General features: G+C 41.3%; 1 protein-coding gene across 3 annotated transcripts in view; it reads left to right on the forward strand.

The window, feature by feature from the left end:
* Positions 1-14427, forward strand: part of PDGFD (platelet derived growth factor D) — a 144386-nt gene that overhangs the window by 85478 nt on the left and 44481 nt on the right. For all 3 annotated transcript variants that reach the window (XM_072850634.1, XM_072850633.1, XM_072850632.1), the window contains exon 3: positions 3116-3296. In XM_072850634.1, the coding sequence (XP_072706735.1) occupies positions 3116-3296 (181 nt within the window). The remainder of the gene's footprint in view (positions 1-3115; positions 3297-14427) is intronic.

Genomic DNA, 14427 nt, shown 5'->3' on the forward strand with positions numbered 1-14427 from the left:
ATCATGTTGTTACTTACGCCTTATCTATGCAGAGAACTGGGTTGTTAGGATTTCTGCACACCCAGCCTCTGCTTATCTTATCTTCTTTGTCAATTAATTTGCATTTATAGGGTTTGGCAGCTCTGTGGGGGTTTACAGGGTGGATTTTTTTTTTCTTGTTTTGCTTTGTTAATTTTCTACGTTACCAGTAGAGAGAACCATTTGGTTTCCATTTAGTAATAAAAGAATGAAGCCTGAAACTGGCTCTCCTTCCCTACACCTTGATGGTCTTGGCAGCTGCTGCTCTGCTCTGGTGCTGTTGGTCGGAGATCAGCAGCAGAGTCAGTAATGACAGTTACCTCCCAGCACCACAAACGCTTTCCTATATTGAGAGCCTAATGCATACAGAGACGTCCTGTTAATATTTACATAGTGGATAAACTGTGGCTGACCTTAAAGCATTGCAACTTTGAAACAGAGGGCTAATTTACTGTGGAAAAATAGATGAAGTATTCTCTGTCAAGAGCCATTAAAGGTGGTGGCATGGTGAGGGGAAGTCAAACCGTTACCGGCATTATGGGCTTGGGGACCGTCTTGGAAGACAGTCTGCCTGCTTTTTCCAGAGCAGCTAGTTTAGGATGCAGAGAGAAGCAAAGACCTTCCATCATTCTATAGAAGCTGGAGAAATACCACATTCTTTTCTGCAATAAAGCTTTCCCTGGTGTTCCTGGAAGACCTTTATTTGTGTAGTATTACTTCCAGAGTGAGGAATTTCTCGGGCAGACAGCTCGTGATGGCTTTAAGCCTGTTAAGTACTGTGTATAGTTAGATTTTTTGCTAATGCTCAATATGTTTTTCAAAACTAGGTCCTTTCTGCTACTTTAGTCCCTGACGATCCCTGCAGTGCTGCTTTAGAGAGACAGCTAGGCATGTTTTAATTGAAACAAATGCTGAAAGCTGAGTGTGTGCTTGAATGCTGTGCATATTAGACGAGTAATTCAGGACCTCTGCACCTTACCTTCCTTATGTACTTGCTTTTGACCTTATGCTTTTTTCCCAGAAACTTCCTAGTGTTTTCTTTCAATTTTTCATTAATGCTAATTATTGTCATTTGCATACTATTAAAACTGAACTGATTGAAATTCATTCAGGCTGAGGAATGAAAAGGTATACTTTAGCAGAGCTGTTTCTGAGGGAGGGGAAATATTCAAGGATTTACAGAATTTTCTAGAAGTGCCGTTAGCATTTCCACAGGCACTTGAGAAGAGATGATTCTGAAAAGCAATTAAATTACCCAGCTCTTTAGATGCACAAAACCAACCGAGATTGCACCTACTTCCATGATTGTTGCAGCAAAGCCTCTGCTGTTGAAAGCAGAAATCCCATGGATTTGCCCCATTTTTGCTAGCAGTTATTCTGCCTCCTGGCCTCAAAACGTGGAGACCAGTCAGGGCAATTTTCACCAAAGCCTACAAAGTTATCTTATGCTGAAAACTCTGCAACCCCTCATGTTACGATAAGCGGTCACTGGCGGTCGTGCAGCCTGGGGGGCAGGGGTGGGTGCTCGGGCAGGCAGTGGGGAGCTCTGCCCGGGTACCACATCCATCACCATGAGGGAGTGGGAGCAGAGAATGGTGGAGAGAGCCTGAGACAAGTTTACCTTGTCTGGAACTAAGCTTTGTAGTGTTATGAAAAATGTTTGTTTCAGCAGAGTTCGGGCAGATTTAAGTGATTTGGTTATGGCAAATCTGTTATTTTCTGTTCTGTGCAATTTGGGGTTGGTGAATATAAAAGCAGCAGTGCTGATATTCTCAAGCCACATAGTACTTGGGTTTTTTTCACGTGGGCTCTCAGCAGAAAAAGAACAGCAGGTCTGTTATTTACAGAGCTATTTAGATCCCACAACTGGGTAGGGAGGCGGGTGCCTGGCCTGCAGACCTGGGGGTGGGGAACAGCACATTTCTAGTAAGAATCAGTTAGCAGTCTTAAACTCCCTCTTTGGAGGGAGCACATGCTTTGGTAATAACAGCCTTTCCTGCTAAAGACCTCCAAAATTTTAGGGCTTAACTATACTGTGGGGACGGCAGCTCTCCCCATCTCTCGTTGCCTGCACTCAACCTGCCCCTCTTGTCATCACCTCTCCCTCGCCGGCCGCAATTTGTGGGGCCTAATTCTGCCTCCACAGATATTGAAGGACTGTTTTTCTCATAGATGTAGTGAGATCAGGACTTCATTCTCTGCTTTCCTTATACTCCAGCTCAAGAAATGAACTCAATAAATGACCCAAGCCAGCAAATACGCAGGCTGCGGCAGTGAGTGCTGTCACTGTGTCCTCTTGTCCCTGGGGTTTAGTGTCTCCTGCTCCTGGCAGAGCCCTCTTTGGGCTGTGGCACAGGTGCCTGGCCAAGGCGTGACCTTGCACAGGGCAAGACGTGCTGTTGCTTTTCCCCTGGTGACAGCACTCAGGCGAAGAGCAGAGGAGTCCCCGCCGCAGCACGCAGAGTGCCAGCTTGCCCTTTTCTGCTTGAAAGCTTGAAACGAGTCTTTCTAAACCATCTAGCAGGAGCACCATGCCTCCTACAAAGCAGGTCCTAAAAAGCACCTTGCGTCAGCATGCACTGCCCTGTGTCCCTCCAGCATCTCCCTTTGCTCCTGGCATGGCAGCAGCCCCGCTCCAGCCCTCCGACAGACGCAGCAGGCGGGAGCTGATGGCTGCTGCTGCAGGGAGTTGGGGAACCACCAAAAAGTGCACAAGGGCTTGCAGCTGTTCAGCTTGGGCAACCTGCCTTAAATAATATTTTATCAGGTCTCTAAATTATTTATCTACCACATGAAATGCAATGCGTATGTTTACTGTGTACTAAGCACATGCAAGTGCCTCATTTTAACGTGGTAGAAAATACTGTCTGACATGTTCCAGGAGCCCAAAAATCAGCCATTTGAGCATGAAGCACACTGCAGCTTAGTGTATTTTGTGCTACACGAGCATGTCCACCATTTGTAATATTTAATCTGATGTTTTGCAGTGGAGAACGGGGTACAGTTGTCTTTTTGTCTCCAGCTGTGCTCATGTCTATTTGCAACCATCTTCTGTAACCAGACTTGGCAAAAACTAATCCTTCAAACTGGTTCCCAGGTATGACTTTGTGGAAGTGGAAGATGTATCAGAGACCAGCACGGTTATACGAGGACGGTGGTGTGGACACAAGGAAGCACCTCCAAGAATAACATCAAGAACAAATCAGATAAAGATAACCTTCAAATCCGATGACTACTTTGTGGCTAAACCTGGATTCAAGATTTGTTACTCCCTTGTGGTAAGTCACCTAGCTGTGTCATGGGTGAGAGACAGATTGTAGTGTAAAAGAGCATCAGTACTTGAAGACTGGATGGTGTAGCTAACTGCATTGGATCAAAACACTAATTGACTGAAAGTATTTTAATCCCAGCAACTACATTAATACAGATCAAAGTATTTTTGACATCCTGTCATTAAATATAAAATAAAGTCAAGTCCAGGCCAAGATTTACACTAATAACATGTTTCAGAAGCACTAACACTTTCTGCACTGAGGCTGCACTGCCAGTGCCTTGACAGATGCTGCAGAAATAGCAAAGAAATGGCTTCTCTATGAACTCCTTTTTTATGTTCATTTGAGGTCAAATAAAAATACCTTGAGGGGTTATGGCTGTGATTCTGAGTTAGATGCGGAGTAGTTTATTTTACTTGCAGTAAAATTCTACATGCAAGACAATGTGCTAAGGCTCAGGCTGTATTTTTAACCACGTATAAATGTGCCTTTTTGCATATGCAATGGCATTAGCAGTGTATCATGTACTGTTTCAGTGAGATGAAAACCTCCTCTTTTTTTATTTTGGTTTTGTCTTTAGGGAGCAGGAATGCTCATTACTCTAAGTAGATTTTGATACAAATATGTATTCCTTTGTATTGTCCTGATTAATATTATAATGCTTTTGGTGCAATGTAGCTCGAAAGAGGCAGATTTTGCAAACACTCAGGAAATGGTAAGCATTAATTTATTATACTGTCATCATTATATTTTCATATCCATCACACTTCTTATTCCCTTCTTATTCAGTCCACTGTTATTTAACAAGAATAAGAAAGCCTGGAATAACAATAATGTTAATGCTGTAACAGGAGAAATCCACTGTTTGAGTCATTTCACTTCAGCCTCTCAGCTTTGCATGCATGTATGCCTATGTATGCTAAAAAGAGTCCATAAACAGCACATTGTCAAGACAACTCTAAAGTTATAAAGATCGTGCTCCCTTGCATTTAAATTGTCAGGCTTCTAGTGGAGTAAGGCATTGCACTATGAGTAAATCCTGAGCTCTAATTTACTCTAATTTGAAAGTAATCTACTAAAACTAAAATTTAGGCAGAACAGTCTATGAAAGACCACTGGGCATAAAAATGAGACAGTGAAGCAGCCTCTCTTTACACTACTCATATTTCAGTGCAGCCACAAAAACTCTGCTGCATTTAGCAAGCTTTATTCCAGACCACGTCCAGCTAGTCTGATAGTATTAGGTTTTCCAGAAATGAATGTTATCACTCAAAACACAGGACTCTCTGCACTGGAAAGCTCAAAAAAGGCTACTGTATTTATCTAATTTCAAAACTATGAGTAAACAGAGAATTTTACAGCCTAGCAAATCTATTCAGAAGAATACTCTCCAAGTGCACCCTCTGAATGAAATACTCATTTTTTTCTCAGAAGGGAACCTCGTGACATTCGCACATCACCGTGAGATGGAGGGTGATATGTACTTAGCCGGTTTTCAGATTCCAAACCATCCAACCTAAAACTGCAGGATTAATATTCAGCAGAGTCAGCCCTTATTCGATAGTCCCCACAGTCGCTTACAGCTCAGTTCATAGATATGCTGAGCACTGCTGACCCCTGAAGGTTGAACTCATTGTGCGTTTCTACGCGGCAAACCAAGGAGCATTAATGAAGCATGTAAAAACATATGGTATTTTGTATCAGATGAAATGAAAGACCTTTACATTGCTTTTTTTCTTTCCCTTGTAACCTTCTCCAAGACAAGGCTACTTGTGGGAGCTTTCTTGGAAAATGTTGCCCAAGATATGTGCGAATCTTGAACTCCCTTTTTTTTTTTTCCTTACATTTGGAGTTTGGATCTGCATGGCTGTTGTTTATTTGTATACCAGACTCTGACTGATCATTTTTCAGAGAAAATTGAAGCAAGCGATTTGGAGAGTTCCCTTGAGTTTATTGATCAGCTGCACCTCCTGAGCGTGGTGCCAGAATGGCTGGGTGAATTTCTCCCTGTTACGCATGCAGCCAAACAGCCTCACAGCCTTGTTCTCTGGCCTTCTCATTTATGAATCTTCAAGGAAGTCAGTTAAGTTCACTTCATTTGATGCAGATGAAGTTTTTACTTAGTTCAGCACTCTGCATGAGGCACAAATGAGGCACCGCAGAGCTTAGCAGAAACCTACTTCATTATCTTCATGTACTTGTGTTTTTGCATTAACTTTACATTTCGGTACCATTTAGAGAAAAAAAAAAAAGGGATTATTTTTCTAGAGAAGACATAAATTTGACTTGTATCCATGAAAATCATGTTTGTCCTTGTAAAACAAGGCATGCAAAGTAAGCAGCTCATGTAAGATGGACGGGCTCAGTCACTCAGGATGGTGGGATTAGAATTCAAGGTGACTCTGGAAAATTAGACTGAAAAAAATACAAGGATGATCTTTAACAGGACAAGGTTGAAAGCCATACAGATGTGTGGGAGTAATTAACTGTCCCAATATAAGATAAAGGACAATGAGCAAGGGGAGAGATCTGTGAAATAAAGTCTGAGCATCTGAACACAGCATTTGCTAAACTTTGCTTTTCAAGGCTGGCTCCCTTCACCTTCTTCCTCTTCCTCCTTCTCTGCCCACATCCTCTGCCTCTTGGCATCTCTGCCTCTGCCGTCCCCTCTGTGGGTCTGAGGGACTAGGAAGACTGGAGGGGGAGCAGTGAGGGTGGTTTTGGAGAGAAGGGGCAGATCCAACATGTTGCTGCCTGTTGCCTGTCCCTGATCCCCTCTTTCCCCATGAAGCCATAGGACTCCCTAGGGATGGGAGCTCCAGGGTGGAGCTGACTCCAGGAGCTTATTAGTGACTTGAGTGTGCCCCACTGCTTATCCCAAGTTGAATAAGAGTCAAAAGTGTCCTAACGTGGCTGGAAAAAGTCACTCCTACTCTGTGCTGTCTGTGACAGTGCAGAAGTAGGCAAGTATGTGCAGCCTGGTGGCTGGTGTCTAGGGACACTTCACACTCAAAGCCCCCAGTTGTAGCTGTGCAGTTTGTTGGCTTAGCCTGAGTATCCACACAGAGAAATGTCTCCCTTGAACCTCTTTAAAAATTGTCTTTTCCTTCAAGCTTCACAGACCTAGAGCAAAAATGGTCTGGAGCAAGCCCTGGACAGCTATTAGGCATGAGCCTCACTTAGCTGCAAATTTGTTTGAAATACCTCCCTGCCATTATGACTTAAAATGCTTATTTCTCAAACATTTTTATTTCTTTTTACTTTTCTTGATTGAGTTGCCTTAGAAACTCTAATTTGCAGTATAGAAGGCACTGAGGTATTCCAGTCTTTTTTTTCTCATGCATTATGTAATTTCTTACTCGAAGGACATAGTGTTTCACAACAAACACTGTAGAAATTTGTGACACAGAGGAAGATACATCATGTTAGGGTACTTACACAGTTGCTAGAGCGGAGGTAGGCACTGTCAGGAGAGAGGTCCTTGGGTTGCACACCTTAAAGTAGGTGATATGAATATTCCATATTGCCACAAAAGTAAAATTTAATTCCACCGCTGCTTGCAGTGCAGTTACCTCAACGGAGGGATCTTGCATGTAGCAAGTAAGTCTTCAATAATTACTAAAAATACTGCATCAATTATTTTGAGATGTAGGAATGTAAATTAAGTTACACTGTTACACATGGAAATAATCTTTGCTTGATTGAAGTAATTTTATACAATCCCCTTTTTCCTTCTGAAGTGATTTTTTTCCGATGTCCTAATTCGAGAAGGGAATGTTAACAAGTTTGGACCCCATGTTTTACAAGTACATTAGCATGGACATTTACTAAAACTATCTAGGAACTCATTCAGGAACGTGTTCCAACAATAAAGGTGAATGTTTTGAATTAAAATTCCCAACCCTGCATCTAATTTCATTTTAATGACACTACTAGAAAATGTTGGATTCCATTTGCTAATTAAAACCACTATTTTAAGTTTATTACAAAAGGTGCATATTTGTTATATGGTTATAACAGTAAATTTTTATTGCCTTACCAATTGTTTCATTAATCCTAAAGAAATCCATATTTTGGAACTTTGACTAAAATCATTATTGGAAACAAGGGCTTCAAGAAAGCTTGGAACATATGTACATATATATGTACAAACATGCATATATACAAAGTTGGAAGGTTAAAAAATATATATTTACATATACATCTTTTTACATAGATACATATATATGTGTTTTACCTTTCTTTTCTTTTTGATATGATTTAATATGAAACTTCACATGGCATCAAGAGCAATCTTTAATTCTTTGGGAATTGTAAACCAACAATGGTGGACATGTGGTGCTAAACAGGAGAACATAAGTGCATTTGTCCCAGGATAAACTTATGTGTCAAAATGTGTATTTTGTGGGGAAAGACACCACAGGCAGTCTAATAAAATTTAATTACTTGTCCATGCAAAAAAAATGTTGACCAGTCAAAGATAGTTCAAATACTAGACTTAAACTCTTTGATGCTTGTCTGTTAAGCTCACATGAAAACACCAGAAATTCAAAGCATGATCAGAAAATGAAAACGGGCAGGATAAGAACCTGGTCCTGATACTTGTGCTCACAATCACTCTGAATTAAGCGACTGGCTCCCTGTATCTTAGCAGACTTGTTTGCACAAGTAATGCAGCACCAGGCTGCAGTTTTTTAAAATAAGTCAATAAATAAACTTCTTTGTAAGAGTTAACATGATTGCAAAAAGATTCAACCACCAGCGTGAATACAGATCCATAAAGACCATAAAGGATGATTAATGCTTTATCACTGGCCACAGAGCTGAATCCAGCCCAGGGGCTGCATGAGTCTTTGCTGCTGTGCTTCTGTTTTAGCTTGTCACTTCTTTCACAGAATAGACATTTCATTTCAGTCTCCAAGACAAAATATTTTGCCTGAAAACCTGTATAATATATCTCATGTGGCCACAGGCGTGATAATGGTGCATGAATACCTTCCCTGCTTGTGGATAATCCACAGAAGGAATCCCAGTAAATTGCTGGGGGTACAGAAGGAGAGAAATGGGGTGATGGGGAATGTCTTGGTTAATAAAGTGGTTGAACATGAAAGAGATCTCACAATGAAAAAGCAAGAGCTTACACGTGGAAGCTTTATCGCTTGTTCTTCTGCTACTTTCTCTGATTTCAGTTTTGATTGCCTGTCTATGCTAGACAGCAAAGATTTTTTATAAATACTACCCATGTACAAAACTCGTAACAATCTATATGATGAAACTGCTATTTTCTTAAGTTCTGGCAGAAAACTATTTTCCGTGTTTTTGCTCAAGGCATACCATCCTCATAAAATTATCAGCCAGAGGCTCATCTTTCAGAAGAGAAGTAATTAAGTCCTTTCTAATTAGATAAAACTTGCTCAAAATCTTTAACATTCCTTTCCTAACTTTACATAAGCAGAGGAGATAAGAGATTATCTATGCATAATTTTTTTTTTTTACTTTGGAAGGTGTTATAATGTTTTAAAAAGCAACATAAAATGACAGCATGTTAAAAAGAGAGATTGTGCCTCAGTGCATCTGGAGACATGGAGCATCTCAGAGTAATTTTAATATGGGGAGGAGCAATGCTTTCCATTTAATGAAGATTCCTGAGAGTCCAGCAAGCCTCGATCTGCTGCTTAATTCATCACACAGACCTAATCCATCCTTTAGCAGGGTTTGATGAAATGAACGTGGCGTGGTAGACAAGCCAAGCAGCATAGTAGGCAGGAACCTTCCAGTTCTCCCAGCACTCAGAGCAGAACAAACGATAGTGAAGGATACAAAAGAAGCAAAACTGGGGATCAGATAGCTCAGCAATAAGAAAGCTGACATACCTGGGTTGAGAAGGCACATGTGGATGAGCAGTTTCACAGGCAGCATTGGCTGCTCCAGGGGCAGCCAAAGTTCCTAATTAAAAGACTCATTCCAACATTTGCATCTAACCAAGAGCTATTTCTCCCTCCAACCTCCTATCACACCTTCCAAAATGCCTTCAGTGCCTACCTTCTAAGTCTTGCCCACCCCATCTCCTCTGGTGGAAAACCTTGCAGGTTTTCAGGCCTGTGACCCAGCAGCTGAATGCAGTGTTTGAGTCAGAGGGAGCCTGGGGGCTGTGGTCAAAGCTATGACCTGACGTGGCCCAACACTTGACAGTCAGTTGTCCCAGACTGCATCTTCTCCCAGTTTTCCCTAGGTTGTGGTCTAATGTAGTACTTTGCTTGGCAGGTCTCTTCTGAAGGTCTGATGCCCCTTCCATGTTTACTCCTATTGTCCCAGACACAAGGATTGGTCCCAATCCTTCTACTATGTGACTCCCTGAATTATAAATTTCATTAGGAGTCTCCCTGACTTGTGTCCGAATTTCTAAAGCCATTTGTAAGTCAGAGGTGATACTGATAAGAGAGTGATGAACAAAGGTAGGTTTCAGGGAGAAGAGAAATCACCAGCAGCTTGGCATCAGAGGATGCTACAAGTACTAGAGGGAAGGACTGATACAGGATCATGCAGGAATGGCAATGAAACAGCGGCAGCAGCAAAGGCAAGGGAGGAGAGTTATGTATAGTCCAAGTTCAGAAATAAAGGTATTGTGGGTAAGGCAAGGCAAGCACACACAGTGAAAGAGGCAAGTCCACAAAGAGAGAGAAGGCAGCAGAAATGCCAAAAGGCAACGTGGTCAGAGAGGCAGAAGAAGACCCAAACGAGCAAAGATTCTTGAAAGCTGAAAGGAAAAATAAAAAAGCCAAAGGACAGAGAGGGTGTGACTGACAATATCAAACTTAGCAGATACATGATGAAAGATGAGGAAGAAGCAGCCTTCCATCTTTACCAGGAAGATGTCCATGTGTCACTTGTTCATTACAGTAGTTTCATTTGGACTGAAGAAGGGTGAATGGCAATTAAGGAAACATTTTTAACAAGGGAATGAAAGGAAGGAGGGATTTGCGTAAACCAGAGGAGTTGTGGCAGCATGGTTAGGAAGGAAAGGAGGCAAATGAATTGGAGATTTTAAACAGTGGACCTAAAGTAGGAAAGACTGGGTCTAGGAGAGGAGGGAAGACAGGTGTGGATCAGGCAGAAAGCAGGGCAAAAGTAGGGCTATATTAATACATCATCCTCTTTTGGCAAAACCTCTGACTGTGAACTTGAGGAGCAGTAGGGCTGGGTTTGGGTATGTATCAAAGGTGAAAAGAGTCAGCCGGGAACACGGGTGAGGAATTGAGTTATAGCCAGGGAAATACAGACCTTCTGGCAAGGAAGATACCAAAACCAGAAGCAGCAGGACCCAGTAAGCACACAGAAGCTCCTGGAAGCTGTCAGACTTCAACTGATACAACGATTGTTTTAATCGGAAAGGAAAATAGACCTTAGTGTCTGTGTTTTCCCAGCTGCAAGCATGTGTGCTCGGCAGTTTTGTTGTTTGAACAGCATGGTGGAGAACTGGCCGTTTGCTCTCCTCTGTTCCTGATTTGTTGACAGCTCAGTTAAAGTGTGACTCCTTTGCAGGACGTTGTCATCAATCTGTCTTAACATAACAGCAATTCTGTTGAAGTCCAATTCCTGTTGAAAATGCTACATCTTTAATCAAATAGTGCACTGTTTGAGAATTCACCAAACTCGTGGCGGTGGCCAAGGACAAGAAAATGTAGCACTTTATATCTTCGAAGCATTATACAAACACAAGTGTGTTACTTTCAAATCCAGTATCCTGTCCCAAATAGTTGACTCTAACAAGACTTAGAGGCATTGTTCGTTTAGGACTGCTTTAGATTTTGAGGGACTGAATTTCCTGCTGGCAATGCGTACCTGTTTTAAGAATTCCTGAGGAAGTCAGTGACCCAAAGAGAAAATTCCTACTTTTCCAAGGTAAGTTAGAGATACAAAAACAAAAACAGAAAAAGACCATCATGTTCAGTACAAGAGGGTTACCCATGTTAGGCAAAAAATCCCATAGTTTATTCTTTTAGAAGCTCAACAGCCTTATTCAGCATCAACATTATTTCTTGCAAAATACAGCAGAAGAAAATTGGAAGATGCAAATTCCAAGAAGCATGCAACCATATTAGTGGTGAGATCAAAGAACTACATAATGTGTAAGAATAGTAGATAAGGGCCGCAGGAATGTTGCAGTGTTGGGAAGTGTGTAATACTGGCAGAACAGTGACTTTGGTTTTTTTAATTAAATGAATGAAGTGAACCGCAGTCTCAAGGCAACTGGCCATGATCTTGCCACTGTGCTTGGCTGCGTGAGGGGATGTGTGAAGATTCATGGTGAATTGTCTGTCCCATCAGCTTGCATGCCCATGCTGCTTCCCAGTTCATAATCAGTTCCTAGTCCTAACATAGCTGGGTACATAAAAAGATTCTATATGAAAGCTAATCTTTTCCCTGTTCTTCAAATGTCAGTTAGGGTCAGGCAATCTCTGTTAAATAAAAATACAGAGTAGTACACTCCAAGTAGACTTCCAGTGATCCAGAGTTCATTAATTACTGGTCAGTGGCAAAATTGTGCTATTGGACAAGTAGGAAATGAAACCCATCCCCAACCTTGTTGGAAAAAGCTCAAGTAACCATTGATAATTAGAGAAATAAATCAATGATTCCTAACAGTTTGGAAGTCTTGTGAATGACTGGTGATTAAAAAATGGATGGAGAATATTCAAGATATTTTTGTACTAAAACTACTCTGGGCAAATCAATTAGTTTTAAAAAGGATTTATGATTTCAGGCTCTTTTTAGAGCTTGCCAGTCTTAAAATCAGTAATGCTACTTACCACATATGTTGGACAGCTTTTTCAGGGTATCCATCAAGCAATTTTCTTAATTACATTAAGCATGTAAAGGTAGCAGAAAGTTAGGCTGGATCCAGCGCTGAAAATTGTGCATGAAATGAAAGGGTACATTTCCTGTGCCATAATGAGCATAACCTAGGAGATGGTAAAGGCCATCCTGTTCCCTGACTTTGTTTCCCCTGTCTGTGTAACCAAACAGAAAATATCAATAGCTTGGACATAGTATTTCGACACTGCAACAGGGACAAGCCAATAGCAGTCTCAATACAGCTCCTGTTAGAAAACACGGAAGGACCTTGTAGCTAATTTCTCTGCTTAGAGTTGACCATTAGGAGGGGACCAGAAGGAGAGATGGGAAATACAGTAGCAAACTGGACATGCCACAAACACCCCATCAGTGCTGCTGGTAGATGTGTGGACCTTTCTGGGTCTACACTAAAGAGGAAGGTTAAATCCAACCATTCTCACCTAAGTTTACCCTAAACCACACATCAGTGTGTACGAACATGAGGTGAGTTTACACTGTCAAACTTTTTTAACAGCACTCATTAACCTCTCCATCACATAAGCTGTTTGGTTGAACAGTGCGACTGTTTTAGACTGTTGACTTGAGGACCTAATGCTGTCTCTGTAAATCCATATTCTATCCTTTAATTCCACTTTACCAACAGCTGAGGAATGTTAGCATGTGGAATGATGATAATATATGAAGAACTTTTATTTTGGTTTGGTAACTTTGGAGAGTGTTTTATAGAAATCTAGTTATAGATGACAAATTTGTAGGGAGAACAGAGATGCCATGTTTGATTCTGTAAAAAGGTTAATTAGGCACTAAGGTTGTATTACAATGCTGCAAAGAGATGTTAATTAACTCCTGGTGCTTCTGTGTGGCAAGGCTGGTTCCTCCTAGCACCGTGGCCACAAGGGAAGAGGAAATGGCCTGTTCTTCCTAGACCCTGTTCCTGTTGAGCAGCCTCTTCTCTAGGTTTTCTATGAAAGCTGAAGGTGCAGCTTAACTTTAATGTGTGCCAACTGTGTTGGAGAAGAGTAGGAAGTCAGTCTGCTTTCAGGATTTTCTTCTGACAGACTTCCAGAGGAAGTTACTGGTGAACTGAAACATGCTAGACCTCCAGCCTGCACTGAGGAACTTGTGAAAACCCATCCCAGCAGGTGTTCATTGCAAGTTGTCTTTTAAATCAAAACAAGAATTGCATGTCTTCACAGTCTTGTGGAGAGGTGGGCTCCTAGGCTCAACTTCACATTTTGTATTCTGGTAATACTATTTGTTCGACCATGTGTCAGCGTTATCTTACAAAGCCTGGCAGCACAATCCTGCTCTTGTACTCATCTAGCCCAAGTTTGGGTTGCAACAGTGCTAAGCTGTTTCAACCTTAGCACTCTTCAATGTGTTTGTCGTTTTTGACAAGCCAGGGAAAACAATGCATTGTGTATAATGCATGCTTAATTGCTTACAGAATAAATCTTTGCCTTGTTTGTTGCAACAGCTGTAACTGCTGGAAAATACTTACAGCCCTGAATCAAATGATACTGATTCTTCTAAGATTTCCAAGTCTAAATTTAGGGGGGGTTGTAAACTTTTTCTTGTTCAGTAATGTGTAATGCAGCCAAACATAGAATCTGATAAACTAAAGATGCGAGGTCATTCAGCCCATTTTTCTCTAAGGACAAGAATTTTCTGTATTGTAAATGTATGGGTTATTTGTGTAGTATGATTCTTAAACATAACAAGCATAGGAGCATACCTCACGGGAGATTAAACCATAGACTAATAAATCTCTGTCAGAAAGACATTTTTTCTTTGATAATCAGTCTTAATTTTCCTTTTTTTAATGCCATACCATTGCCTGCAATTGTATTCCTTCCTAATTTATGATAAAGAATTCTGTTCTCTTTGTCGTGGGTGTCTATCTCCTTCAGGTCTTTGCAGAGTGCTCTCACACTTCTTTGCTTAATAAGCAAGCAATGATGTCTGTATTTAGCTTTTAATTTTTCCCCAAAATTCAGGCTATCCAATCCCCACAGAGTTTTTTTAATGTTCTTTTCAAAACTTCCCCATATTTTCCCAGCTTTTTACAACGTCTCGGTGTTAGTGAAGCGAGCTGAATCTGGTGGTTCAAGTGTCACCGGGGCTGTGTATGGGTGGAGGGTCACCTGCCACGGTACCCTGCTTAGGCAGGTCTATATGGCAGTGGCCATCTTGGTTGCCCTAACACTGGGAATGTGTCTTTTAATGTGTTTTCCTCTATCTGCTCCATCCATCTTTGAGGTCCCAAGTTTTCTAGGTTCCT

The sequence above is a fragment of the Ciconia boyciana genome, chromosome 1, assembly GCF_034638445.1.
Source record: "Ciconia boyciana chromosome 1, ASM3463844v1, whole genome shotgun sequence".
Classification (NCBI taxonomy): Eukaryota; Metazoa; Chordata; class Aves; order Ciconiiformes; family Ciconiidae; genus Ciconia; species Ciconia boyciana.